Source organism: Acinonyx jubatus, chromosome D1, assembly GCF_027475565.1.
Source record: "Acinonyx jubatus isolate Ajub_Pintada_27869175 chromosome D1, VMU_Ajub_asm_v1.0, whole genome shotgun sequence".
In the NCBI taxonomy this organism is placed as follows: domain Eukaryota; kingdom Metazoa; phylum Chordata; class Mammalia; order Carnivora; family Felidae; genus Acinonyx; species Acinonyx jubatus.
In genome coordinates, this window is record NC_069390.1 from 41,465,979 (window position 1) to 41,492,113 (window position 26,135).

General features: G+C 37.4%; 1 protein-coding gene across 2 annotated transcripts in view; it reads left to right on the plus strand.

Annotated features, from left to right (window-relative positions):
• Positions 1–26,135, plus strand: part of PIK3C2A (phosphatidylinositol-4-phosphate 3-kinase catalytic subunit type 2 alpha) — a 191,799-nt gene that overhangs the window by 119,655 nt on the left and 46,009 nt on the right. For both annotated transcript variants that reach the window (XM_053203405.1, XM_015074998.3), the window contains 6 exons: positions 6,375–6,478; positions 15,651–15,808; positions 17,896–18,016; positions 18,736–18,847; positions 20,227–20,306; positions 20,439–20,502. In XM_053203405.1, the coding sequence (XP_053059380.1) occupies positions 6,375–6,478; positions 15,651–15,808; positions 17,896–18,016; positions 18,736–18,847; positions 20,227–20,306; positions 20,439–20,502 (639 nt within the window). The remainder of the gene's footprint in view (positions 1–6,374; positions 6,479–15,650; positions 15,809–17,895; positions 18,017–18,735; positions 18,848–20,226; positions 20,307–20,438; positions 20,503–26,135) is intronic.

The following is a 26,135-nucleotide window of genomic DNA, read 5'->3' on the forward strand; positions in this document are numbered from 1 at the left end:
TGGGTGCTTCCAAGTTGGGGCCATAAATATTTACAATTGTTAGATCTTCTTGACGGATAGACCCCTTAATTATGATTTAATTCTTCACCGTCTCTTTTTACAGTCTTTGGTTTAAAATCTGTTTTGTCTAGGGGCCTGGGTGGCTCAGTTGGTTGAGCATCTGACTTCAGCTCAGGTCATGATCTCATGGTCTGTGGGTTCGAGCCCCGCATTAGGTTCTGTGCTGACAGCTCAGAGCCTGGAGCCTGCTTCGGATTTGTGTCTCCCTCTCTCTCTGTTCCTCCCCCATTTGTACCCTATCTCTCTCTCAAAAATAAATAAAGACTAAAAAAAATTGTAAATCTAGTTTGTCTGATACAAATATGGTTCCTCTGACTTTTTTTTTTTTTTTTTGCATTCATTAGCATGATAGATGTTTCTCCATCCTTTCATTTTCAATCTGCCAATGGCTTTAGGTCTAAAATGAGTCCCTTGTAGGCAGCATATAGATGGGTGTTGTCTTTTTATTCATTCTGATACCCCATGTCCATTTACATTCAGGGTGATTATTGAAAGATACAAGTTTAGTACCACTGTGTTACCTGTAAAGTTGGTGTTTCTGGTGATGTTCTTTCCAGTCTTTGTTGCTTTTGGTCTTCTCCACCCCCACTCAAAGAATCCCCCTTAATATTTCTTGCAGGGCTGGTTTAGTGGTCAAAACTCCTTTAGTTTTTGTCTGGGAAACTCTTTATTTTTCTTTCTCTCTCTCTCTTCCTTTAATGTTTATCCATTTTTTTGAAAGTGAGAGAGAGCACAAGTGGGGGAGGGGCAGCGAGAGAGGAAGTCACAGAATCTGAAGCAGGCTCTAGGCTCAGAGCAGTCATGTCAGCACAGAATTGGATGCGGGGCTTGAACTCATAAACCGTGAAATCAAGACCTGAGCCAAAGTAGGATGCTCAACAGACTGAGCCACCCAGGCACCCCTCTTATTCTATCCCCCCACCCCCTTTTCTATTCTCAATAGTGGCCTTGCTGTATAGAGTATTCTTGGCTGTATATTTTTCCCATTCAGCATATTGAATGTGGATATCCTGTCACTCCCATCTGGCCTACTGAGTTTCTGTGGACAGATCTGTTTGTGAACCTGATCTGTTTTCCCTTGTAGGTTAAGAACTTTTTTTCCCTTGCTACTTTCAGGATTCTTTCGTTGTCTGTGATATACCTTTGTGTTGGCTGGCTTTTGTTTAATTTAATGAGAGTTTTCTGTGCTTCTTTGACGTCTGTGCCTTTCCCCAGATTAGGGAAGTTTTCAGCTATAATTTGCTCACATAAACCTTTTGCCCCTTTTTCTGTCTCTATAAATCTGGGACTCCAATGAAAGGAATGTTATTTCATTTTAATAAGTCACTGAGTTCCCTTAAGTATACCTTCATGAACCGTTACCTTTGTTTCACTCTTCTTTTCAGCCTCATAATTTCTCATAATTTTATCTTCTACATCACTAATTTACTCCTCTGCCTCGTCCATCCTCACTGCCATGGCATCTGTTTGGGTTTGCATTTTGGTTATAGCATTTTTAATTTTGGCCTGACTAGAATTTAGCTCTTTTATCTCTGCAGTAAGGGATTCTCTAGTGTCTTCTGTGCTTTTTTTCAAGCCCAGCTAGAATCCTTATAATTGCTGTTTTAAATTCTGAGACATGTTATATCTTTATCGATTAAATCCCTGGCTGTCATTTCTTCCTGTTCTTTCTTTTGGGGTGAATTCCTCTGTCTTTGCATTTTGAAGGAAGAAAAAATAATAAAATAAAAATTAAAAAAAAATTAAATAAAGGAAGCTAGATCCTAGGTGTGCTTTGGTCTGCTTAAGAGGAGCTTGATAGAAAAAAGGAAAAAGAAAAAAATTGTAATTAAAATAAAAAATAAAATCAAATAAAAAATTTGCTGCTTCTGTATCTAAGAAAAAGAATAGACACACACACAAAATGAACAAATGAACAAACAAGAAAAACCCAAATGAATTTATATACAGTTTCCCCTAGAGCTGAAACTTTGTAGCACTCTGCGATCAGTAGTTCTAGGTGTGGAGGTGATTTATACTAGTCTTCTGGAGGAGGGCCTGTTGCTCTAAATTTCAGGTCAACTTGCCCTAGTGGGGATGTGCCTGGAAGGCACAGGTGGCGGGGCTTGGTGCAACAGTTCCATTCTCCACTTGGTGGCACTGTTTAACTCACTGGCGTCTATCAGTATTGGTGTGCTAATGGTAAAAATGGTTTCTCCCCGCTCTCTAGTCTCCAGAGTGGGAATTTCATGCCATCACAGACATGCAATCAGTTACCCCTCTTGTGTCTCTTGCTTCTGTCAGCTCCGCGCCTTCCCCGTTTGTGTCCAAGCTGTCCATCTGTCAGGCATGCCTGTGTTTCATAACCCCACACTTCAGAGACCCCTGTGGCTCTGTCCTGCACTGATACTCTGGGGGAGGATTTTGCCTTGCCATGGATGGTACAGTCTTGTCCCAGAAAATGTTCATGCAGTCACTCAGCAGCTCAGAGTTTATGGTATATCTTGCAACACACAGCTGGAGCCAGGTTTTGCTGCCCTTTGCTGCTAGCTGTCCTTGTTCCTATACAGGTGAACAGGGAAGCTCTTTGGTGCCTGCAGGGTCTTTGCCCCACAGAGAGTCTGTATTGCCTCTACGAAATGTACTCCAGACAGGGAAACTGCTTCTCCCTGTGCCACCCAGGGGATCCTCAGACTGCTTCCATCTCCTGGCTTCCTCACCTGATCACCACCAGGTGCTGACCTCCAAACTTTAGATTTTACACTCTGCTGTTTTTAAAAGCTGGCGTTATTGAGACCCTTTCCTTTTCCCCTGTCAGTGGTTTTGGGGAGTGGTTTTCTTATGCAGTCCCCTGTGTATTTTTCATGCTTTCTTTCTAGCTACTTTCAGGGGGAGTGCGTTTCTTTTTAAATGTTTTTTTTTTTTAATGTTTAGTTTTGGAGGAGAGAGAGACAGACAGACAGAGTGTAGGCAGGGGAAGGGCAGAGAGAGAGGGAGACACAGAATTCAAAGTAGGCTCCAGGCTCTGAGCTGTCAACACAGAGCCCAACGTGGGGCTCGAACCTATGAACCGGGACATCATGACCTGAGCCAAAGTCAGACTTAACCAACAGAACCACCCAGGTGCTCCTGGGGGAGTGCATTTCTTGCATGACTCTGGCATGCTGCTCAGTCTCCCCCTCATTCCCCACGTCCTCTCTGCAAAAAGGGCCTGTTCCCCTCTGTGGCGTGGGTGCTCTTCTCTCCCCCAGTTCACCTCTCCACACCACATACCTTCAGGTTCTCTCTCCCAAATTATGCATATTGTTCTGTTAATCCTCAGATCAATTTCCTAGGTGTTCAAAATGGTTTGATGTTGGTCTAGCTGTGTTCAAGTGATGAGTCATGCTCAGAGTCCTCTTACTATGCCATTTTAACTCCTCCTCTCCTTTTTTTAAGTTTATTTATTTTGAAGGAGAAAGAAAGGGAACACCAGCAGGGGAGGGGCAGAGAGAGAGGGAAAGAGAGAGAATCCCAAGCAGGCTCCACACTGTCAATGTGGAGCCTGATGCAGGGCTCGAACTCAAACTAAATCCAGAGTTGGATGCTTAAATGACTGAGCCACCCACGTACCCCTATCATTTTGTTTTTAAGTTTTTTTAGGGAGACTTTTTTGAGAGGTAGAAGGGCAGAGTGATTAAGCATATGATTCTGAAGCTAGGCTGCCTGGTTTGAAATACTATGATTATATTAGCTCTCTGACTTGTGTTAATTAATTTCTCTGTGTCTCATGTTTTAATCTGTAAAATGGGGATAATAATATTACCCACCTACTAGAGATATGTGGGAAATAAATAATACATATAGCCCTGTGTCAGGCTCTGCGCTGACAGTGCAGAGCCTGCTTGGGATTCTCTCTCTCCCTGTCTCTCTGCCCCTCCTCTCTCTCTCTCTGTCTCTCTCTCTCTCTCTCAAGATAAATGATAAACTTAAAAAAATACATACATACTTGTAAATTTCTTATAGCAGAACTTGATGTGTAGTAAATGCTCAGTAATTGATAGATTTTTTTGTTGTTGGTAAAATGCATTTAACCAAAATACCATCTTAAACATTTCTAGGTGTACAGTTCAGTGGTATTAAATCCATTCACATTTTGTTGTACAGCCATCGCCACCATCCACCCACAGAACTCTTATAAAACAGAAACTGTACTTAAAAAAAAATAACTCTTCCTTTCCCAAATTGAACCAATGGTTGAGTGCCTTCTGAACTGGATATAAAAATACAACATTCAATAAAATCAGATTTTTGTCTTCAAAGGGCTTTCTTTCCACATTAGGACGAATATCAAACAGGATGTGATGATACGGTATTTGGTTCAGACTAAGTACTTAGAATTGATAGGATGGGGGGAATTGTTTCATGCTGAATAATCATAAAGGGCACGGTAGATGAAGTAGCATTTTGTTGGGCCTTAAGAAAATAATAGATTTTGACTTGGATTGTGAAGGCAGCCATTGAAGACTAAAACAGATTCAGAGGCAGGATAGTTCAGCTTGTGTTTTATAGGAACAAGATATGATTCAAGCTAATTGGTTTATTTGTTACAGTGCTTGTCTCTATAACACAAATTAGCTTATGTAATTGGTAAATATGAGTTTGATGGTAAATTGGAGAGGTGGCATTAGTTCAAACATAATCTTTTCCAACATGGTAACATTTTATAACAATCAAGAACAAACTTTCTCACAATTAAAGAGAAAACCTTAGTAATATGAGAAAATATTAAGGAAAAAACTGAAAATCCTGCAGAAGCGTTATCTTTCAGTGAAAATGGTGGTTGAAGGAATGGCTTCAAGAACAGTTCCATATTCCACAAGTGTTAAACTGTCTGGTGAAGCTGTAACTACAGAAAAGAAGCTGTGAATTCATTTCTCTTTGCATTATGAACTTACCTGAAAACATCTACATCTTAGATTATATTTTTAACTCCACTGAAATTGGTCTTGAATAGAAGCAAATGCCCTCAAGAACCCATATCACAGGGACACCTGGGTGGTTCAGTCCGTTAAGCATTCAACTCTTGATTTCAGCTCAGGACATGATCTCACAGTTGATGAGTTCGAGCCCTGCATCGGGCTGGGCTTTGTGCTGACAGAGCGCGGAGACTGCTTGGTATTGTGTCCCTCTCTCTCTGCTCCGCCCCACTTTGCTCTCTCTTTCTCAAAATAAATAAAAATAAACTTAAAAAAAAAAGATCCATATCACAAATGAAGGAGCAGGAGTTCCAGGGTTTCAGGCTTCAAAGGATCGAAGACCATAATGCTAGGTGCAGATTCAAGTGGAGATTTAATTGTGCAGATATTTCGATAAGGACTTGTTGTGTTAGTTAAGGCTTTGATTTCAAAGTTACACTGATTTTGAATAGTTTGCCTTAACTCTGTTTTTCCCATGAGTTGTGTTATTTTTAGTTATGATTTTCTAGAACTCAAGGCTTGTTTTGTTTTGTTTTTCCCCTTAAATGTTCAATTCACATTCTAGCAGAAAGGGCTCTGACACCTTGTAAAAGAAGGAAATTCATAAAGGAATTGTTACCCTAAATTTTCAGTAATTTTTCTGACAAGATCTTGCCATGGTCATTGAAGTTCATTACAATTCTTGAAATGTATATACTGTATTTTCATTCACTAATTTCAAATTGAAAATGTTCCGATTTTAATTTAGTTAATTTCAATTAACTTAATTTTAAAGGAAATGCTGTTTGGCTGTGCTTGGGTGGTGAATTTATCTCATTAAAATATTGCACACAAAGTTAGGTCAGACAGACTTACCTTTTGAAGGGCTATCATGATGTTTGCATAAATTTACTAACATGGAAGATGCTCGCTAACCCCTAAAAGTCATTCTCTTACATAAAGAACTAGCTGCTTTCTTGGAATTTGGGGCCACAGTTGAATATATAGAATTCCTGGTAACTAGAGGAGTCCCAAATGGGTTTGATCTCTTCACTTTTTTAAAACAGAGGGTAGTCCTTTAAATCATTTAGTCTTGCTAAAGCATTTATGTCAGGAAGATTTTGATTGGAAATATCTTTAGCATTCTATTCTTACTGACCATTACAAAGTACAGCCTATTTCTACTTTGGAGCAAGTAAGACCAGTGAACTTCAAGGCTTAGCTGGTATTACTTTTACAAAGACAGAAATCTATAATTTAAAAACTTTGTTACTGATACGATTTATATTTCCCTCCATGTCTTTGTACACACTTTTGTAAAAATGTGTTTATGCTGTGGTGCTACTTAACATCTGGGGATCTTTTACTTTTGAAATAAAAACATTTTTTTGATTACAGAAAGACCCAAGTGGGACCACTAGTTTGTCAACTGGAAGTTCTCTTCTACAAGAAATTGAAGTACAGAATGAAGAAGTAGCTGCTTTTTGTCAATCCATTACAAAGTAAGGAATTTTTCTTTATAAATTAAAGATTTTTTAAAATTAAATACTTGCTTTTAAAAAGTTAACTTGAAAACAAGCTTAATACTAATCATTCTAAAATTTAAAAAAAATTTAATTATTTTCTCCCTGTGGCTGAAATTTCAAGACCACTAATTGGCACATTAACACCAACTACAGTTGAACCTATATCCTTACCTCTTAGGTTTGTAAGTATTTAGAAGAAAAAGTGAGTTCAGATGGAGGACTTCTGATTCTATCAACCAGTGAAAATATGGCTTAAACATATATAAGCTTTGGTACACTCAGAAAATACCTGTTTTTGTTTTTTAGGGAGACTTAATACCCTGAAAACTTTCTAGCATTCAAAATACCGCCCTTCCGTTTAAGAGATGCTATTATAACGGTCAAGATTAGGGGAACACGTATTTTCCTGAAGGTTAGAAAAATGCATTTTTTAAATGTTTATTTAGAGAGAGTGCGCATGCGTGCGTGAGCAGGGGAGGGGCAAAAAGAGAGGGAGACACAGAATATGAAGCAGGCTCTAGGCTCTGAGCTGTCAGCACAGAACCTGATGGCTCGAACTCACCAACCGGGAGATCATAATCTGAGCTGAAGTTGGACGTTTAACCAACTGAGCTACCCAGGTGCCCCGAAAAATGCATTTCTAAAATATGCTTTTAATCTTAAATATAGCCAATAGTTCTTATAGATGAAGAAACAGGCTCAGAGAAGTTACCTACCAAAATTTACTCAGACAGTAGCAGAGTCAGGTCTCCTTTGCCTCTGATTCAGTTTATTTTCTTTCTGTTATATCACTGTATTAGTCAGAACTTATGTTGTGAGTGCTAGAAACCCATCTTAAACTAGCTTAAATCAAGAAAGGTTATGTATTGGGGCCTCTGGGTGTCTTAGTTTGTTGAGTATCCGACTCTTGGTGTCGGTTGAGGTCATGATCTCACGATTGAGCCCTGCATCAGGCTCTGCACTGGCAGTGTGGGAGCCTGCTTGGGTTTCTCTCTCTCTCTCTCTCTCTCTCTCTCTCTCTCTCTGCCCCTCCCCTGCTCACTCTCTCTGTCTCTCAAAATAAATAAACTTAAAAAAAAAAGGTTATGTATTGATTTGCAAACCCTTATAGCAGAAAGAGGAAGGATGTGGCAGAACTCAATGACAGCAAGATCTAGGAATTCACACACTTTAATTGATAACCCCCGCCCTTTGGACTCTCCTTTCCATTTTCATCCTATCCTTCTTGCTGCCCTTCCTCCACGTATGTTGGCTTCATTTTCTTCTACTGCAGATGGAGTTTTGAAGGCAGGGGAATATAGCCACTGATAGCTTCACCTTCATATTCTAATGGTCTTGATATCAGAGAGGAAAGGGAGTCCTGTCAGCCAGCACCAGATAGAAAAATCTCATGGAAAGAGAGAGTGGAACCACAAACATTCTGGCCAAGGGGTTGAGATCTGTTATCAGAAGGAGGGAAAGTGGATCACCATGGAGGGATTTACTATGAATTCAGTATTTTCCCCAGTGTGGTCTGATTTAAGTAAAGCAAAGTTTGGGGTTCCCAGATCATTTTTGAGTATATACATCATTTTAATGTTTAAGGGACTTATTAACTAGATTTTCTATACCATTGGTAATATTTTATCAAAATTCTACCTTTGTTACCTTTTAACCAGCATTTCTTTTCTTTAGAATACTTTAGGGGAAAAAAAGAAGAAAAATACCAATACAGCCACTTTTATTACCTGCAAAGGTTACTCTTAACTGGATTTTTAAAATCCTTTTTTTCAGTAGGTATTTAAAATGGACATTTGGGTGCATACATTAGTATGCAAATTACATGTATTAGAAATTGGCCTATGCCTTCATGTCATTATACCTTATGTGTGTGTGGTTAATAATTTGGAAATAATGGGGCGCCTGGGTGGCACAGTTGGTTAAGCGTCCGACTTCAGCCAGGTCATGATCTCGCGGTCCATGAGTTCGAGCCCTGAGTCAGGCTCTGGGCTGATGGCTCAGAGCCTGGAGTCTGTTTCCGATTCTGTGTGTCTCTCTCTCTCTCTGCCCCTCCCCCGTTCATGCTCTGTCTCTCTCTGTCCCAAAAATAAATAAACGTTGAAAAAAAATTTTTTTTTTAATAATTTGGAAATAATCTTTTACCATAATCATTTGGAAGTAATCTGTTATGTGTTTATCTAGTTCCTTTAGTTTTCTCCCTAAACAAGCCCTGTAATGCTTTCTGTTAGATTGTTTTGAGTGACAATTACATTTAAACTTTGCAGGTTGAGAAATTAGGCTGAAATTTAACTTTTTCCCCCATTTAAATCTTAGAGTTATTTACACAGACTCTGCTACTCAGCTAAAATGATTATTTTTGTTTATACACACGCATATGTGTACACACACACACACACACACACACACACACACACACACACACACAAATGGCTTATGTAATATGAAACCCCGGATGAACTAAAAAGAGAATGACTTCTTTTTATAATTTCGTTTCCATTAGTAAGTGTGTGATTACAGCAAGTATTTCAGAGAAGTAAGAAGCAGAGGTGTTTTTGTTTTCTGTTTATTTTAGAGAAAGAGAGAGCACAAGAGTTGGGAAGAGGGGTAGAGGGAGAGAGAGAGGTAATCTTAAACAGGCTCCCCGCTCAGCGCAGATCCTGACATAGGGCTCAATCTTATGACCCTGGGTCCACAGTGGACACTCACCTGACTGAGCCACCTAGTTGCTCCAGAAGCAGAGGTGTTTCTTTTCTTTATCTTTTTCTTTTTTTCCCTCAAAGTTTGTTTATTTTGAGAGAGAGCAAGCAAGCAAGGGAGGGACAGAGAGAGGGAGGGACAGAGAGGGAGAGAGAGAATCCCATGCAGGCTGTGTACTGCCAGCGCAGAACCCAGTGTGGGGCTCAAGCTCATGAACGGTGAGATCATGACCTGAGCTGAAATTAAGTCAGACGCTCAACTGATTAAGTCACCCAGACACCCAGAAGCAGACGTGTTTTTGAAGCCTTATTCTAAGCTTCTCTCTTCTTTCCCTGTGACTTTGGAGGTTGGGGTCAGGGGATGTCCCTTGAAGAAATTAATGGCTCTTAATTTTTTTAGTATGGTCATTACTGCACTGGAATTTTTAAACAAGTATTTATGCTCTTAGATAGCTAACTCCTTACTTTTTGAAATCTAAAATGATTCATTTATTTATTTATTTATTTATTTTTATTTATTTTTGAGACAGAGAGAGACAGAGCATGAACAGGGGAGGGGCAGAGAGAGAGGGAGACACAGAATCAGAAGCAGGCTCCAGGCTCTGAGCCATCAGCCCAGAGCCTGACATGGGGCTCGAACTCACGGACCGCGAGATCGTGACCTGAGCTGAAGTCGGACGCTTAACTGACTGAGCCACCCAGGCGCCCCTAAAATGATTCATTTAATCATTTTAACTTAGCTGTGGAAGATTTGTCAAGATGATACTTGTTTACAGTTAAGATTACTTGTATAGCAGACTCCGGTACATTGCCAATTCTAAGCCTTTTTTTTTCTTCTGTGAAATCAGAGAGTTGGACTAGTGATATCAAGAATCTTTTTTAGGGGTGCCTGGGTCTCATGACCTGGTGTCTCAATTGGTTGAGTGTCTGACTTTGGCTTAGGTCATGATCTCTTGGTTTGTGAGTTCAAGCCCTGCCGTGTTGGGCTCTATGCTGACGGCTCAGAGCCTGGACCCTGCTTCAGAATCTGTGTCTTCCTCTCTCTCTGCCCCTCACCTGCTCACACTCTGTCTCTCTTCTCTCTTTCTCTCTCTCTCTCTCTCAAAACAAAAACAAAAACAAAACAAAACAAAAAACCCCAGAAAAAAACCAAACACTCTTTCAGGGGTATGTGGTTGGCTCAGTCAGTGAAGTGTCCAACTCTTGGTTTCAGCTCAGCTCATGATTTCAGTGGTTCATGAGGTCAAGCCCCACATGGGGCTCTGCACTGGCAGCTCAGGGTCTGCTTGGGATTGTCTCTCTCCCTCTCTTTGCCCCTTCCCTGCTCGCGTGTTCTCTCAAAATAAATAAATAAACATTAAAAAAAAAAGAATCTCTTTTAAAGTATTATAATGCTGTGATTCGGCACATTTTATTATTACTACATTTTTCTGGTTTTTATTTCCTGTTTTCTTTCCTTTTTCCACTTATCATAGTTGACAAAGCTTGCTGTATCTGCTAGTTACATAGTTCTAGAGAAAGTTATTAGAATTTTAGATACCAAAGGTTTTGCTGCTTCATTTGTGGTTTCCTAGCATGATAGGATGAGAAGCTACACTTCACACTTGTCATTCTAAGTAGCCTGCTGGTTCCTTTTTTCCCTATATATTTCAGATCTAGTATTTATATCCTACAATAGTGTCTCGATCCGAAGGACTCCCTGTGTATTTTCGAGGACTTTACCTCTGCATTTAGATAATTTTACTCTAAACAATGCTGATTTTCCTTTCCTATAAAGTAGTGTCTATTCCTTTTTTTTTTTTTTTTTAAGTTTGCTTATTTTAAGAAAGAGAGAGTGCAAGCAGGGGAGGGGCAGAGAGAGAGGGAGAGAGAGAATCTCCAGTAGGCTCAGTGCTGTCAGAGCAGAGCCCACCTTGGGGCTGAAACTCCTGAACTGTGAGATCATGACCTGAGCCAAAATCAAGAGTCTGACACTTAACTGACTGAGCTACCCAGGTGCCCTTAAAGTAGTGTTTATTCAATTAAACGTCCTATTTTTTATTTTTGTCTTTTAAAACCCTCATTTTTGTCTCTTCCTGCCTGAGTTTACACAATTTGGCTCTGTCCGTACCTAACATCAGCTTGATTGGGCACACAGTAAGAAAATAAACCCTAAAGCATCTAAATTTCCTGAACTGTAGCGCCACATTAAACAAGCAAACGAAGACATTTCTTTCATGGTAACAGGGAAGTGGAAATATTAGTGGAAAATCAGAGCTTAAAAAAATAATCGTTATAGGTAATTACTCAAGAATATCAAGCTATAATATATGGTTTAGAGTGTCCATAAAAATACCTTACATGGTCTATTATATTGAGTAATTTATTCAGCAGTTATAAATTTATTAATTTGCTTTTGTATGTTTAAAAGTGTAGTCACAAACAGAACAAAAAAAACACCCAACTTTAAGGAATCTATTACCATCTTAGTTTTTCCCCAATTTTGATAAAGCAAACAAAACTATAAGAATAGAAGAATGTCAATTTTATAGAAAAAAAAATTACTGAGGCACCTGGGTGACTCAGTCAGTTAAGCACCTGACTTTGGCTCCCGTCAGGATCTCATGGTTTGTGAGTTCGAGCCCATGGGGCTCGTTGCTGTCAGCGGAGAGCCCTCTTTGGACCCTCTCTGTTCTCCCCTCTCTGTCCTTCCCCTCCTCCTTCTCTCTTTCTCTCTCTAAAAAAATAAATAAACATTAAAAAGAAAATTACTGTTGGGGCGCCTGGGTGGCTCAGTTGGTTGAGTGTCCGACTTCGGCTCAGATCATGATCTAGCGGTTGACAAGTTCAAACCCCACGTTGGGCTCTGTGAGCTTGCTTTGGATTCTGTGTCTCCCTCTGTCTTTGCCTCTCCCCTGCTCATGCTCTGTCTCTTTCTGTCTCAAAAATAAATAAACATTATTAAAAAAAAGAATTACTGTTTTTTTTCTCTGGACTATCTTCCATACTGTCAACCAGAGATAGAACTCATTAAAAAGTTTTTTTCTTGTGATGAAACATACGTAAAATGAAATTTATTATTTTAACCAGTTTTACATGTACAAATGTGTGATGTTCTGTACAGTGAAACCTTGGATTGCAAGTAACTTGTTCCGCAAGTGTTCCACAAGGTAAGCAAATATTTCTAATAGATTTTTAACTTGAAAAATGATAGATGTCTTGCAGTATGAGTAGTAGATGACGCCAAATGTCACATGATCACAACTGAGCCAGTGGTTCTTGAAATTCACTTTGATATACAGTGCTTTGGATTACAAACATATTACCAGAATGAATTATGCTTGCAAATCAAGGCTTTACTGTACATTCACATTGCTGTGTAAAAAAAAGGACTCTTTTGTTTATTTATTTATGTATTTATGTATTTATTTATAAATACTTATTCATTTTTAAGAGACAAAGAGAGACAGAGCATGAGTGGGGAAGGGGCAGAGAGAGAGTGACACAGAATCTGAAACAGGCTCCAGGCTCTGAGCTGTCAGCACAGAGCCCGACACGGGGCTCGAACTCACGGACTATAAGATCATGACCTGAGCTGAAGTCAGACGCTCAACCAACTGCGCCACCCAGGTGCCCCGTGGACTCTTTTTTTTTTTTTTTTTTAAGTTTTTGTTTAAATTCCAGTTAACATACAGTGTAATACTAGTTTCAGGTTTACAGGATAGTGATTCAGCGCTTCCATACATCAGCTGGTGCTCATCACAAGTGTCCTCTTTATTTGCTGAGTCGGCATCACCTATTTTTTTTTTTTTAAATGTTTTCACATTTATTTATTTTTGAGAGAGAGAGATAGAGCGTGAGTGGGAGAGGGGCAGAGAGAGAGGGAGACACAGAATCTGAAGCAGGCTCCAGGCTCTGAGCTGTCAGCACATAGCCCGACGCAGGGCTTGAACCCACGAACTGTGAGATCATGACCTGAGCCGAAGTCAGACGCTTAACGGACTGAGCCACCCAGGCGCCCCCCTCGGCATCACCTATTTAACACACAGATCCACCCACCTCCCTCTGGGGAGAGGGAGAATTTGTTCTCTATAGTTAAGAGTCTTTTTTGTGGTTTGCCTCTGTCTCTTTTTTCCCCTTTTGCTCATTTGTTTTGTTTCTTAAATTCCATATGAGTGGACTTATATGGTGTTTGTCTTTCTCTGACTTACTTTGCTTAGCATAATACTTTCTAGCTCCATCCATGTCGTTGCAAATGGCAAGATTCCATTCTTTTTTATGGCTAATATTCCATTGTATGGAATACATCTCTTTATCCATTCATCAGTCCATGGACAGTTGGGCTGTTTCCATAATTTTGCTACTGTAGATAATGCTACTGTAAACATTGGTGTACATGTATCCAAAAGACTCATTTTAAGGAAAGGAAATGAAGGGTTCCCCCTACCAAGTCAAGTTCATTGAATGCAATGTTTCTTCTTATTTTGTCTAATAAATTCTTGTTTTCTGAGCTATTATTAGAATTTCTGATTGTCCTTTCATCATGCTTAAGGATTTCTGAAAATTGAAGTCTTGCTTGGATATAGACAAAATTCTCTAATATTTCATGTATTAATTACATGATTTGCTGAGAGCATCTATTTTAAACTGTAGAAAACGAGAATACCTAGTAAATGAGAAACAAGAATCTTAGACAAGCTCCTATGAAGGTCTTCACATTGTATTGCAGATAGGTAAGCTTGGCAACAAGCACACATCTAAAGATACTGTGTTGACATCTAAAGGTGCATTTCCAATATCAATTTAAGTTTATTGCTTATATTGCTTTTTTTAAATTACATTTCTTTCTAATTTTGGATCTTTTCTGGCACTTAGGGCCATAGTGCAGAACACAGATTTTTTAATTCACTTATTTATTTGACAAGATGCTTATAGCACCTCTGTTACTAGGCACTGCTTTGAGTGTTTTATAAACTTAAGTTACATAATTCTCACAATACTCCTATGAAGTTAGTAGTGGTAGTATCCTCATTTTGTAGAATTGGAAGCTGGAAGCAACAAGGATATTCAGTAACTTGCCTATGGTCACACACCTAGTTAGTAGTTACAATCAGGATTTAAACTCAGGTTGTCTGGCTCTAGAGGCTGCACAGATATACTTGCTGCCTCCCCTGACCCTTTTCTTTTTGTCATCTCAAGCCATTTTATTCTATTTCTATGACTTGATTATTTTAATCTCTACAGAAATAAATACACCTTCAGCATTCATTCCATTTGTAATCCTATGAAAAGCAGACAATACAATTGGATCTTGTCTTCTAACCTCCAGAAAAAAGTCAGTTAAAGGAAGGCTACAGATTTTAAAAAGGCATCAAATTCTCCTTTGTCTTCTGATAACAGAGGTGCTGTGTGGAGAACAACCATATACACTATAATCGTGAATTTATTTCAACTTAAGCTATATTGTTACTGTGAATACCTTCACAGGCAATTCTTGCCATTCCAAATGCTAAGTTCTAGAAATCATTTTGTGGGAATAAAGGCCTCATAGCACTGTAACAACCAATTATGTTTTTTTTTTTTTATTGTTGTCTAACAACCAAAATATATAGGAAAAAGGCCTTAAAACAGTTTTTAAATTTTTTAAGTTTATTCATTTATTTTGAGAAAGGGAGCATGAGCAGGAAGAGGGGCAGAGAGAGGGAGAGAGAGAGAATCCCAAGTGGGCTCCATGCTGTCAGTGCGGAGCCCTACACAGGGCTGATTTCATGAACTATGAAATCATGACCTGAGCTGAAATCAAGAGTTGGACACTTAAGGGTGTCTGGTGGATCAGTCTGTTGAGCATCCAACTTTGGCTCAGGTCATGATCTCACGGCTTGTGAGTTCAAGCCCCGCTTTGGGCTCTGTGCCAACAGCTCAGTCTGGAGCCTGCTTCAGATTCTCTGTCTCCGACTCTCTCTGTCCTTCACTGCTTGCGCTCTGTCTCTGTCTTTTTATGAAAAACAAACAAAAAAGAGTTGGACCCTTAACTGACTGAACCACCCAGGTGCCCCAAAAAAGATTTTTAAAAGAAAAACAAACTTTTTATCTCTGTAGCCATTGTGGTTGAGGGCTACATTGCCTATATTCTCAGTGGATTCGTTAAAAATGAACCATTTTGTGTAATTATACTGTATAAAAAAAAAACTGAAGCAGAAAATGCCATGTATCCAGTGTGTGCTTGGTTAATGTTGATTAATGTTACCAAAGATGTCCTGACAGTACTTAATCTCTTTTCTTGGATTCCTTTTATCTAAAAGGCAAATGCTGGTATTTGGAGTTTGGGGTCCATTCATTACAGTTCTCATGAGCTGCTCTGGAACTGGCCAAAGACACTGAATTGAATGGCTGTAAGCATGCAAAACTTGTGTTTAGGGCTCTCAAATGCAGCTTTAAAAAAAGTAATTTAATTTCTTCTTTCTTGTGAACAGATTGAAGACCAACTTTCCATATACCGATCACTGCACAAATCCAGGCTATTTGTTAAGTCCAGTTACAGTACAAAGAAACATATGTGGAGAAAATGCTAGCGTGAAGGTCTCCATTGAAATTGAAGGATTTCAACTACCAGTTACTTTTACATGTGATGGTACGTTTGTAGTTCCCCAGCTATCTTGTTTAGCTTTGATTAGGCGGAAAATGTTTAAAATGTTAGTTTGAATTATTCTTGACCTTGTTATCATTAGATACACTTTAAAAGAATTTTGTGTGTGTGTGTGTGGTAAAATAGTTAATATTCATTAGTTATCCTTTTCAAAAAATTGGCATACGTTTGCATAGTTTTCTGGTTAAGACTAGTGGGAAAACAGTTTACCTTTATTCTATTACTGCATATTTCTCTGAAAAATGCTGAGTAACTTTGGTTAATTGGTGGCTGGTGGCCAAGGTCCCAAAGCATGAGATTGAAAGGCTAATTATAGTCCAGTTCTTTTTTTTTTTTTCTTTCCATTTTATGGCAAGAAGAATACTTGTTTATAAAGAGTTGTCAGTGAAATTGAAATTCCAGTTATCTTGTTAAGCTCCTCTAAGGAGAAGATAATTCTCCTTTGGTTCTAACTCTCTCTTCCAGATTTGATGTGGATATCCTTTCTAGAAATGTATCCTAAAGTCTGTAGGAACTTTTCTGTCATAATTTACTGCTTCTCATGATGTATATTGCTTTACTGGAATTCCAATGGTAGAATAAGGTCCTATATTTCTGTAGCACTTTGACTTACAAATGATGCCTTTTTTTTTTTCTATAATGGTTATGATTAGGAATATGTCCAATATTTGGATACTTTTCTTTGTAGCTTTGTACTTTTCAAGCCCCTTTGAAAAAATAGAAATCTGAAACAAAAATGTTAGCCAACTATAATAATCATTCTTTTAGTTTCTGAAGGAAGAGTTATTCTTATAAAACATACTTTAAATTTTGGTTTGGGGAATTGTTTAAATCCATATGCTATAAGAATTAATATGAAAATTGAAGGAAAAAAAGGTCAGTAAGCCCCTTGATTGAATAATAAGTATTGATAGCAAATGTCTTAATTTGTATCACATTTTGACTTGATGTCTCAAGATATGATTACACTTTGAGAAAATGTCTGAAATGCCTGTAGTTTGGTTCTTTGTAAATGTGCACATTTATAATATACATCTCTGTTAAGAAACTTAACCATATTATAGTAGAGGTGTGTCCAAATAATAAATGTTACTGTACATTTGACTGTTCAGAAATGTAGTCATTATTAGATATTTTATGGCTTTTTCTGCCAAGCTGTTGATTTTCGTGAAGTTTGAATTTAATAACTGTCTTCTAAATTGAACATAAGAGATCTAAGTATAGAAATGGGTTACTTTATTATTTTTTTAATGTTTATTTATTTAGGGAGAGCCGGGGAGGAACAGAGAGGGTGGGGGGAAGAGAGAAACCCAAGCTGAAAGTACAGAGCTTGATGCGGGTCTTGATCTCATAAACTGTGAGATCATGACTAGCTGAAATCAAGAGTCAGACACATAACCAACTGAGCCACCCAGATGCCCAGAAATAGGTTACTTTAAAAGGTTACTTTAATTTTTTAATGTGTTATAATCTTAGTAAGTAGCTCTTGTCAAGAACGATAATTGAAGAATACTTCCTACTTGCTGTATTTTTATTTTACATTAGAAAATTTACCAGCAAATATCAAACATTTAAAATGGTGATTTTTTTTTTCTTATGATTTGGTTTAAATCATTGTTTGCTAGATACTGCTAAATGTCATCCTTTTTGGAGGAGTCTAATAGGGAGGTGGCTTTCTTAGTTTTAGATCTGCCCTAATCAAATACAGTAACCCCTAGCCCCATGTGGCTATTGAGCACTTGAAATATGGCTAATATAGAGTGAGATATGCTAGAAGTATAAAATACATGGTGAATTTCAAAGAACCAATTTGAAAAGAAATAAGATGTCTCAGTAATTTTTAAATACTGGTTTTATGTTGAAATGATATTTTGGATTTATTAGGTTAAATAAAACATGTCGGAATTAGCTTCACCTGTTTCTTTTTACTTTTTTCAACGTGGCTAGTAGAAAATTTTAAATTCTATATGTGACCTACATTATATTTCTATTGTATAGTGCTCTCTTAGATGATAAATACATTATGAATAAGTGTATAAACGAGCAAAATGAAAATGATGCCTCTTTTACAGTGAGTTCTACTGTAGAAATCATTATAATGCAAGCCCTTTGCTGGGTACATGATGACTTGAATCAAGTAGATATTGGCAGCTACGTTCTGAAAGTTTGTGGTCAAGAGGAAGTGCTACAAAAGTAAGTTTACTTACTTAACTACTGAACAACATCTTTGGAAATTTCATTTTTAAGGGGTTAAAATTAGAAAAATTTCAAGTTAAATTTGTAGTCCAAAAATATGTTGGGTCCTACTGAATTGATTGGATTCATGAACTTAAATTGAGATATACTTTGTTTTAAGATGTGTATGTATCTAAGACCGTGGAGGGATTTCAGAGACAATTAAGACATGGTATTGCCCTTAAACTTATAATCTTAAATGGGAACAAAAGGTAATTCATTGATAAGTGAATTTAATAGTTTTTTTTACTTTCTGCTAAGAGTCAATAGTCACGTATTTTTTCCTTCTGTAGCATGGGCCATTACTTTTCACACAGTGGTCAGCTGTGACTTCCTTTTAGTTGCCTTGAAATAGTCATTGTATGAATCTTTTTCTGAACCAGGTAATTTAGCATATACAGTTTAGTTATTTTACAGATTTAATTACTTTCAGCTACTAAAAATGCCCTGTTCCTATTTCTCTTATTTTCTTTTTTACCTTCATCTTTCTTCTTTATTGTGACTCTGTCCATGTAGAATTATTCTTTTATTTAAATGCTCACACTTGGTTAAAAAACTATCTCTACATTTTACCATTCTCTTCAATTTCTGATGCAGATACAAGTTATATTTTACTCTCACCTCTGTAATTTCTAGTTTGAGAATAACATTGATGAATAATTAATCTATTTTAATAGTAATCATTGCCTTGGAAGTCATGAACATATTCAGAACTGCCGGAAATGGGACACAGAGATTAAACTACAACTTTTGACCTTCAGTGCAATGTGCCAAAATCTGGCCCGAACAGTAAGTATGTACCTTATAACTGAATTGCATTTGGTTGACTCTGAGTAATTCTGCTAATTAGCCAATTTGCAATTTGTACATTCTCCAAGATTTCTGGGTTGGTCTGGTGAATGGATTGGAATGATGAACTAATTTTATCCACAGCAAGGGTTTTGAACAAATGGGGGTAGCTTTTCAATCATGGAGTCTTAGGTAGCCTACTACTCCAAGCTGGAGGCATATTTGAAAATCAAAGTGGAGGAAATAAAAGTTGACTTGTAATGATTTTACACAAGAATGAAAACATTAGGGTCAAATGGAAATGAGGAAGGAGGAAAGATTTTGAATACTAAATGTGGTTTGAAGGAAGAAAAATACATTATTTTTCACCAAATGAAAACTGCTTCTCTTTTTAAAATGCAGTACTTTCTTTTGAAGTTAAAGCAAAAACATTTGATGAATTTTAATCTTTAAAGAGAATTACTCTTCATTTGGTAGAACTTTGGATAGAAAAATAGCAGTCATTTCTACTTTTTGTTTATTTTCTTAGGTTTTTCTCCTGTGTTTGATGTTTTTCAACCAAGTGAAATAAATTGTTTCACAAAATTCAGTACATTTTAGCAATCATTAGTAACTTCTCTTTTCAGTTTCTTAAGGAATAATGTTCTTGAGAATATTTGCATAGTAAAGACTTATGGTAGAAGAGACCAGTACCTTATTTATTGGGGGTAAGTTGGGGGGAAATTTGATTATCATTAGAAAAAATAATGCAGAAATTTCAGATGATCTCTTCCCCATCTGATTCTACCCCACCTTCATTTGGCTGTCAGATATCTTCAAAAGTGTTTTGTTTTGTTTTAAACCTCTCTATTCTTTCTGTGTAGAACAGAAGTAGTTTTTACTTTGGGAGCTGCCTACAGATAAAAACTAGACTAAAGAGCATTTATGTTTTTTTATTTATAAAACAAATTTTTCAGAATATTGATGTACTTGTCTCCCTGATTGGTTATAAATAGTATTTAATTCTGAAAATATTCTAACCTGTTCTGAAAAATCACTGCAGCTTCAAGAATTTGTCATACACTTAACCATGTTTAATTTGGTAATAGAAAGCCCAAAGAGGAGCACCTGGGTGGCTCAGTAGGTTAAGTGTCTGCCTTCAGCTCAGGTCATGATCTCACGGTTTGTTAGTTTGAGCTCCACATTGGACTGTCTGCTGTCCACACAGAGCTCCCTTCATTCAGATCCTCTGACCCCCAATCTCTCTCTGTCCCTCTTCTGCTTGTACACTCTCTCTTTCTCTCTCAAAAATAAATGAATAAAAACTAAAAAGAAACCAAAAAACCCAAAGAACGGATTTTATTTTTTTGGTAAACATATGTGTATATGTGTTTTTTTAGGCAGAAGATGATAAAACACCGGTGGATTTAAACAAACATCTGCATCAAATAGAAAAACCTTATAAGGAGATCATGACAAGGTGTGGCATCTAAAGCATTAATTCCAGGTTTTCAAACTTTGCTTTTGGATGTGAATACCGTTATTTTGGTGAATAAAACAATCATTTCTGTATATAGTATCCTTCAGCCACAGTAACTGTTCTTTATTTCAGATACCCTGTTGACGAACTTTTAGATTCTTACCACCACCAAGTGGACCTGGCTCTGCAAACTGAAGTAAGTCTTAATACACCTTTTGGCATGATGACTTAAGGATTCTTGTCTCTGTTCTATCTTAAATATTAGTGTGGTATTGTATGAAATATTTTAGAAGGACGATTTAAACAATATTCTTGATGTTGATGTTTGATGACTTGTTTTCTGACCCAACTTGTTAACATAAATTTTCAATATTGCTTGAGTCAGCACTTCACCTCACTTCAGCTTTATTACTAAGAGGAACCTTCAGTTCAATTTAAAAAAGAAGTGAATGTTTACTATATTCTAGATGCTGGAGTTACGAAAATGGATGACCTAGTCCCCACCTACCAGGAACTTAAAACTAGTGATGGATTTAAACAAAATTTCAGTGTAGCATAGAGGTATGCATTGGATTCTTTGGGAGATCAGAGAAGGGCACTTCTTCCAACTTGAGACTTCCAAGGAAAGCCTCTAAGAAGGGAGGTTGCCTAGTTCAAGTCAACAGTATGGGTTAGCTAGAAGAAGATGGTTGGGAAGGACATGTGAATAAAAGCACATAGGTGTGATACATATGTGGAAGTAGAAGCACTTCTGTAACAGGGTAGAGTATGAAGTGAAGGTTGGGAGATGATGTTGGAGATACCTGGACATAAGTTACCACCTTATTCATGTTAAGGAGTTTTACTCTATCCTCTAGCTTAGAGGTCCATATCCAGTCACTTTCTGTTGTAAATAAAAAATTTTTGGAACACAGCCACACCCATTTGTTTATATATTTTCTATAACTGCATTTGTGTTCTAATACTAGAGGTGAGTAGTTGAGACACATACTATATATCCTGCAAAGCCTAAACTATTTATTAATTGCTATTTTACAGAAAAGGTTTACTGACCCCTGCTCTAGCCCTTTTTAGCTGAGGGTAAGGGGTGGGATGGGTTGAGTGACTTGTTTCTGAGTCCTGAGCTGAAATTACTCTGGCCGTACTGTGGAAATTAGATTTACTTCTGGCAGGATTGGTTTTAGGGAGATTATTTAGGAAAGTTTTTTATAGTAGTCCAAGTGAAAGATAATTAGTGTGATAAAGGCAAAAGGAGGGAACTGATTAACAATACTTAGGAGATAAAATTGGTAAGATTTTGGTAGGTAATGAGATGTAAGAAGAAATAGTGTAGGATGACTCTCAGATTTCCAGCTACTATTATATTCTTGTCAGCATATAAACATATTTATTCAGTAAATATTTGCAGAATATCTCCTCATCATGAGGCACTGTTGTAGGTGCTAAGGCTATGGTAGTGAACAAAAGAAACTGTAATCCCAAGTCTTAGTTTACATTCTAGTTGCATGAGATGACAATTAAACTAACAAAATATATGCTACATCAGGTGGTAAGCACTATAGAGAAAAATAAATGAGGGTAATGTTGCAATTTCAACATTTGTATTCAGAAGAGACCTCATTAGGAAGGTAAATTTGAGTAAAGAACTGGAGGAGAGGAGGAAGCTATCTGGTTGTCTAGGGGAGGAGGAGTGTGCCTGATATATCTGTCTTTCTAGCTGGAATAGAGTGAGGGAGGGGGGCAAGAATGGAAACAAATCAATTAGGAAGATGTTTTGCTAGCCATAGATAGTGGGAAGGGGGAGGAAGGGGCGGGAGAGGAAGAAACTGTGAGAGGAGCAGATTTGGATGGAAGATGTAGAACTTAATTTTGGACTTTGTGATGACTGTTAGTCACCTTAATAGCAATGTTGAGTAGGCAGTGGATATAAATCTGGATTTTAATGGAAGAGGCCCAGCCTGGAGGTAGTAAACATGGGAATCATAAGAATATAATTGGTATTTTGAAGCCATAAGGAGATCCCCAAGAAAATTACTGCAGGTACAGAAAATAAGAGTTTAAGGACAGCCCTGGGCATATCTTCCATCTTAAAACAAAAAGTCCACATCCCCCTGTAGCAACCACTCCACTTCTCTTTTCTTCTTGCAGCAAAACTCCTTAAAGTTAATCTATTTTTACTGCTTCCACTTCCTCTCTTTCCATTCTTTTATGAACCCACTCCAATCAGGCTTTCATTCTCAGCACTTCCCTGAAACTGCACCTAAGATCAGGACTTCATGATCATGGTTTCAGTAATAAGTTCTTGGTCTTTATTTTTCTCAGTGTTTCTATAGTGTTTAATAGAGGTGGCTGTTTCTTCCTCTTGAATACTCTCATGACCTCTTGGTGTATCATGTTTGTGGTTCTCTGACTTCCAGTGTCTTGCTCTGTTCTCTCACTTGTGGCTTTCTGCTTATGGTCTCTTTATTTTTCTGTCCTCTAAACATAAGAATACCATAGGGCTCAGTTCTAGGATCTCTTCTTTTCCCTTGTGGTCACATTCCAGGTGATCTCACTTAATCTCATGTCTTTAAATACCCTACATATACTGATGGCTGAAATTTATACATTCAGACTAACCTCTTCCCTGAACTCCAGATTCAAATATATTTTACCTGACATTTTTATATGAATGTCTAATTCATTAACATCTCAAATTTAAGATACATGAAACTGAATTTTTTATGTTACCCTTCATATCTATTTATGAGTCTTCCTCTTTTTGGTAAATAACAACTCTATCCTTCTCTTTGCTAAGGGGCAAACCTTGAAGTCGTATTTGATTTCTCAAGAAAAAGATCTTTTATATCCCACAATCTATCTAATTCTTGTCAGCTCTATTTTAAAAATACATTCAGAATGTGACCACTCTTTATCACTACCAAAGCTACAGTTCTAGTCAATTACAATAGTTACGACACAGTTGACCCTTGAACAACATGGGGGTTAGGGGCTCTGACCTCCTGTGCAGTCGAAAATCTGTATATAACATCTGTCTATCTTTAAGTAAGCTCTAGGCCCAACATTGGGCTTGAACCCACAATCTTGAGATCAAGAGTCATATCTTCTGCCGACTGAGCTAGCCAGGTACCCACTGTTTATATAACTTCTGGCTCCCCCAAAATTTAACTGCTGATAGCCTACCCTTGGCTGGAAGCCTTGCTGATAACATACATAGTTTATTAATACATATTTTGTATGTTGTTTTTATTGTATGTATACTTTTATTGTATGTATACTTTATTCTTGTACTAAAGTGAGCTAGCGAAAAAGAAATGTTAAAGAGCGCCTGGGTGGCTTAGTCAGTAGGGCGTCCCGACTTCGGCCCATGCCATGATCTCACGGTTCGGGAGTTCAAGCCCGCATCGGGCTCTGTGCTGACAGCTCAGAGCCTGGAGCCTGCTTTGGATTCTCTGTCTCCCTCTTTCTCTGCCCTTCCTTTGCTCATGCTCTGTCTTTCTCAAAAATAAATATTAAAAAAAATTTTTTTTTTTAATAAAAGTTAAAATCATAAGAGGAGAAAATACATTTATAGCACTTGTGCTGTGAAAAATTCACGTATAAATGGACCCAAGCAGTTCAATTCTGTGTTGTTCTCAGGTCAACTGTAGTTCCTTACAGCTCTCTCAGCTTCTACCCTTGTCCTTCTACAGTCTTTCTTCCACAGGGAATCAAAATGATATTTTAAAAATAAGTCACTAAGTACAATATGGCATCCTGGATTGTATCCTGGAAGAGGAAATGAATATTAATGGAAAAACTGGTTCAGTCTGACTAAAGTACAGTTCAGTTAATAGTAATGTACCAGTGTTAATGTCTTAGTTTTGTCAAATATAACATGGTTACGTTACTTAACCCAGTTTCCTTTAATGTTCTTAAAGGAACTTTCTAACTATCTTAGAGAAACTATCTGTACTGTTTTTGCAACTTTTCTGTAAATGTAAAATTATTACAAAACAAAAAGGTTTTTTAAGAAAAATAATAAGCACAGATAGCATATATAAAAGAGAAAAAGACAAAAGATGGCTCTTTGAAAAGATTAATAAAATTTATAAACTCTTAAAAGATGCTAAATTATGTTATCCCCTTTTTCAAAATCCTCTTTACCATCTCAGTAAAATTCAGATCCCTAATTGTGTCTTCAGGGCCCTATGTATTCTGACCCCACCACCTCTCTGATCTGGCTTCCTAACACTTTCCTTCTTTGTTCTGGTGGATCTATAGGTATGCTCCCCAGCTGGGATCCTTGTGCTTTTTGTTCTCTTTACTTTTAATGCTCTTCCCCCAGATATTTGCATGGCTTAACCTTCAATTCGTTAAGGTCTGTATTCTAATAAATGTCTTATCGCAGATGTCTTTAGGACCATCTTATGCAAAATAATGACTAAAAAAAATAGTGACTGTCATATATTCCCCATAATTTTTTTACAGCTTTATTGTATAATTTATATACCATAAAGTGTACCCATTGAATATATATAATTCAAGGATTCCTTTTAATAAATGCATAGAGTTGTATAATTATCTCCACAATCCTGTTCTTTGGACCATTTTCGTCACTCCCAAAGGTTTCCATGTACTACTTTTCAGTCATTCCTCATTCCCAGCCCAACCCCCGAATAACACCTGATCTAGTACCTGTCTCGGTAGATTTCCCCTTAGTGGAGATTTCATGTAAATGGAATCATACCCTATGTAATACCTGATTTTTTTTTTCCCACATACCATACCGTTTTTAAGCTCTGTCCATGTTGTAGTATATAAGTTGTAATTCGAATCCATAGTTCCTTTTTTTATTGCTGAATACTTACATTGTATGGATATATCATATTTTGTTTATCTGGTCACCAAATAATGGACATTTTGGACAGTTTGCAGTTTTTAGTTGTTATGAATAATGCTGCTGTAACACCCCCACCCCCCATATAAGTCTTTGTGTGGATATATGTTTTAATTTAGGTTTTAGGAAAAATCAGGAAGTTGCGGAAGTTTTGATTTCTCCTGGCTTTAATTTTCTAGAGATAAGGTGTTAATTTATTTTACTAAAATGAAGTTATAGGAGCAGTAAAGAAAAATCAGAAAGAGAACTGACCAAGAACAAGTAAAAGGAATGTTAAGTGGTGTGCAGTTTCCTGCTGAAATTGGGGATGTTGAATTTTCTTTGAAAATGCTCAGCTGCCTGGTAGAAGAAGCAGAGAAGAGAAGGCTCTGACCTCAAAGAAAGAGTTTAGTTGAAATGGATGTGTGGGGACTGGAGGCAAAGGAGATTGTGATCAGACTATAATATTGTGGTTAAGATTCTCATAGGGTACAGTTTTGTGGTTGATGATGCTGTGAATTTTCCACGTGGACATTTATGTAACTGAGGCTTATTATAGGATATAGAGTAGAAAGTCAGGTGAATAGAGCAAAAATATGGCATGTAGTGGAGGAAATGACCACGTGTCCAATTACAAGGCAGATCAGGCCATCAGGGGTCAAGTCAGGGGACAGAAAATACAGTAGTAATTTGAACAGGAAAATTTAAAGAATTGTTAATTAGTAAAAGGTGGTTAATTACTACAAAGGGCAAAAGAGGATTCTAAGGCAGGATTTGGCATTTTATGGCTTGCATACAAAATCTGGCCTATTTCCAATTTTTGTAAATGAAGTTTTATTGGAACACAGCCATACTCATTTATGTATTTACCTGTATCTCTTTTCATGCCATAATAGCAGAGTTGAATTGTGACAGAGACTGTGTGGCCCACAAAGCCTAAAACATTTTATTCTCTGGCCTTTTTAAAAAGC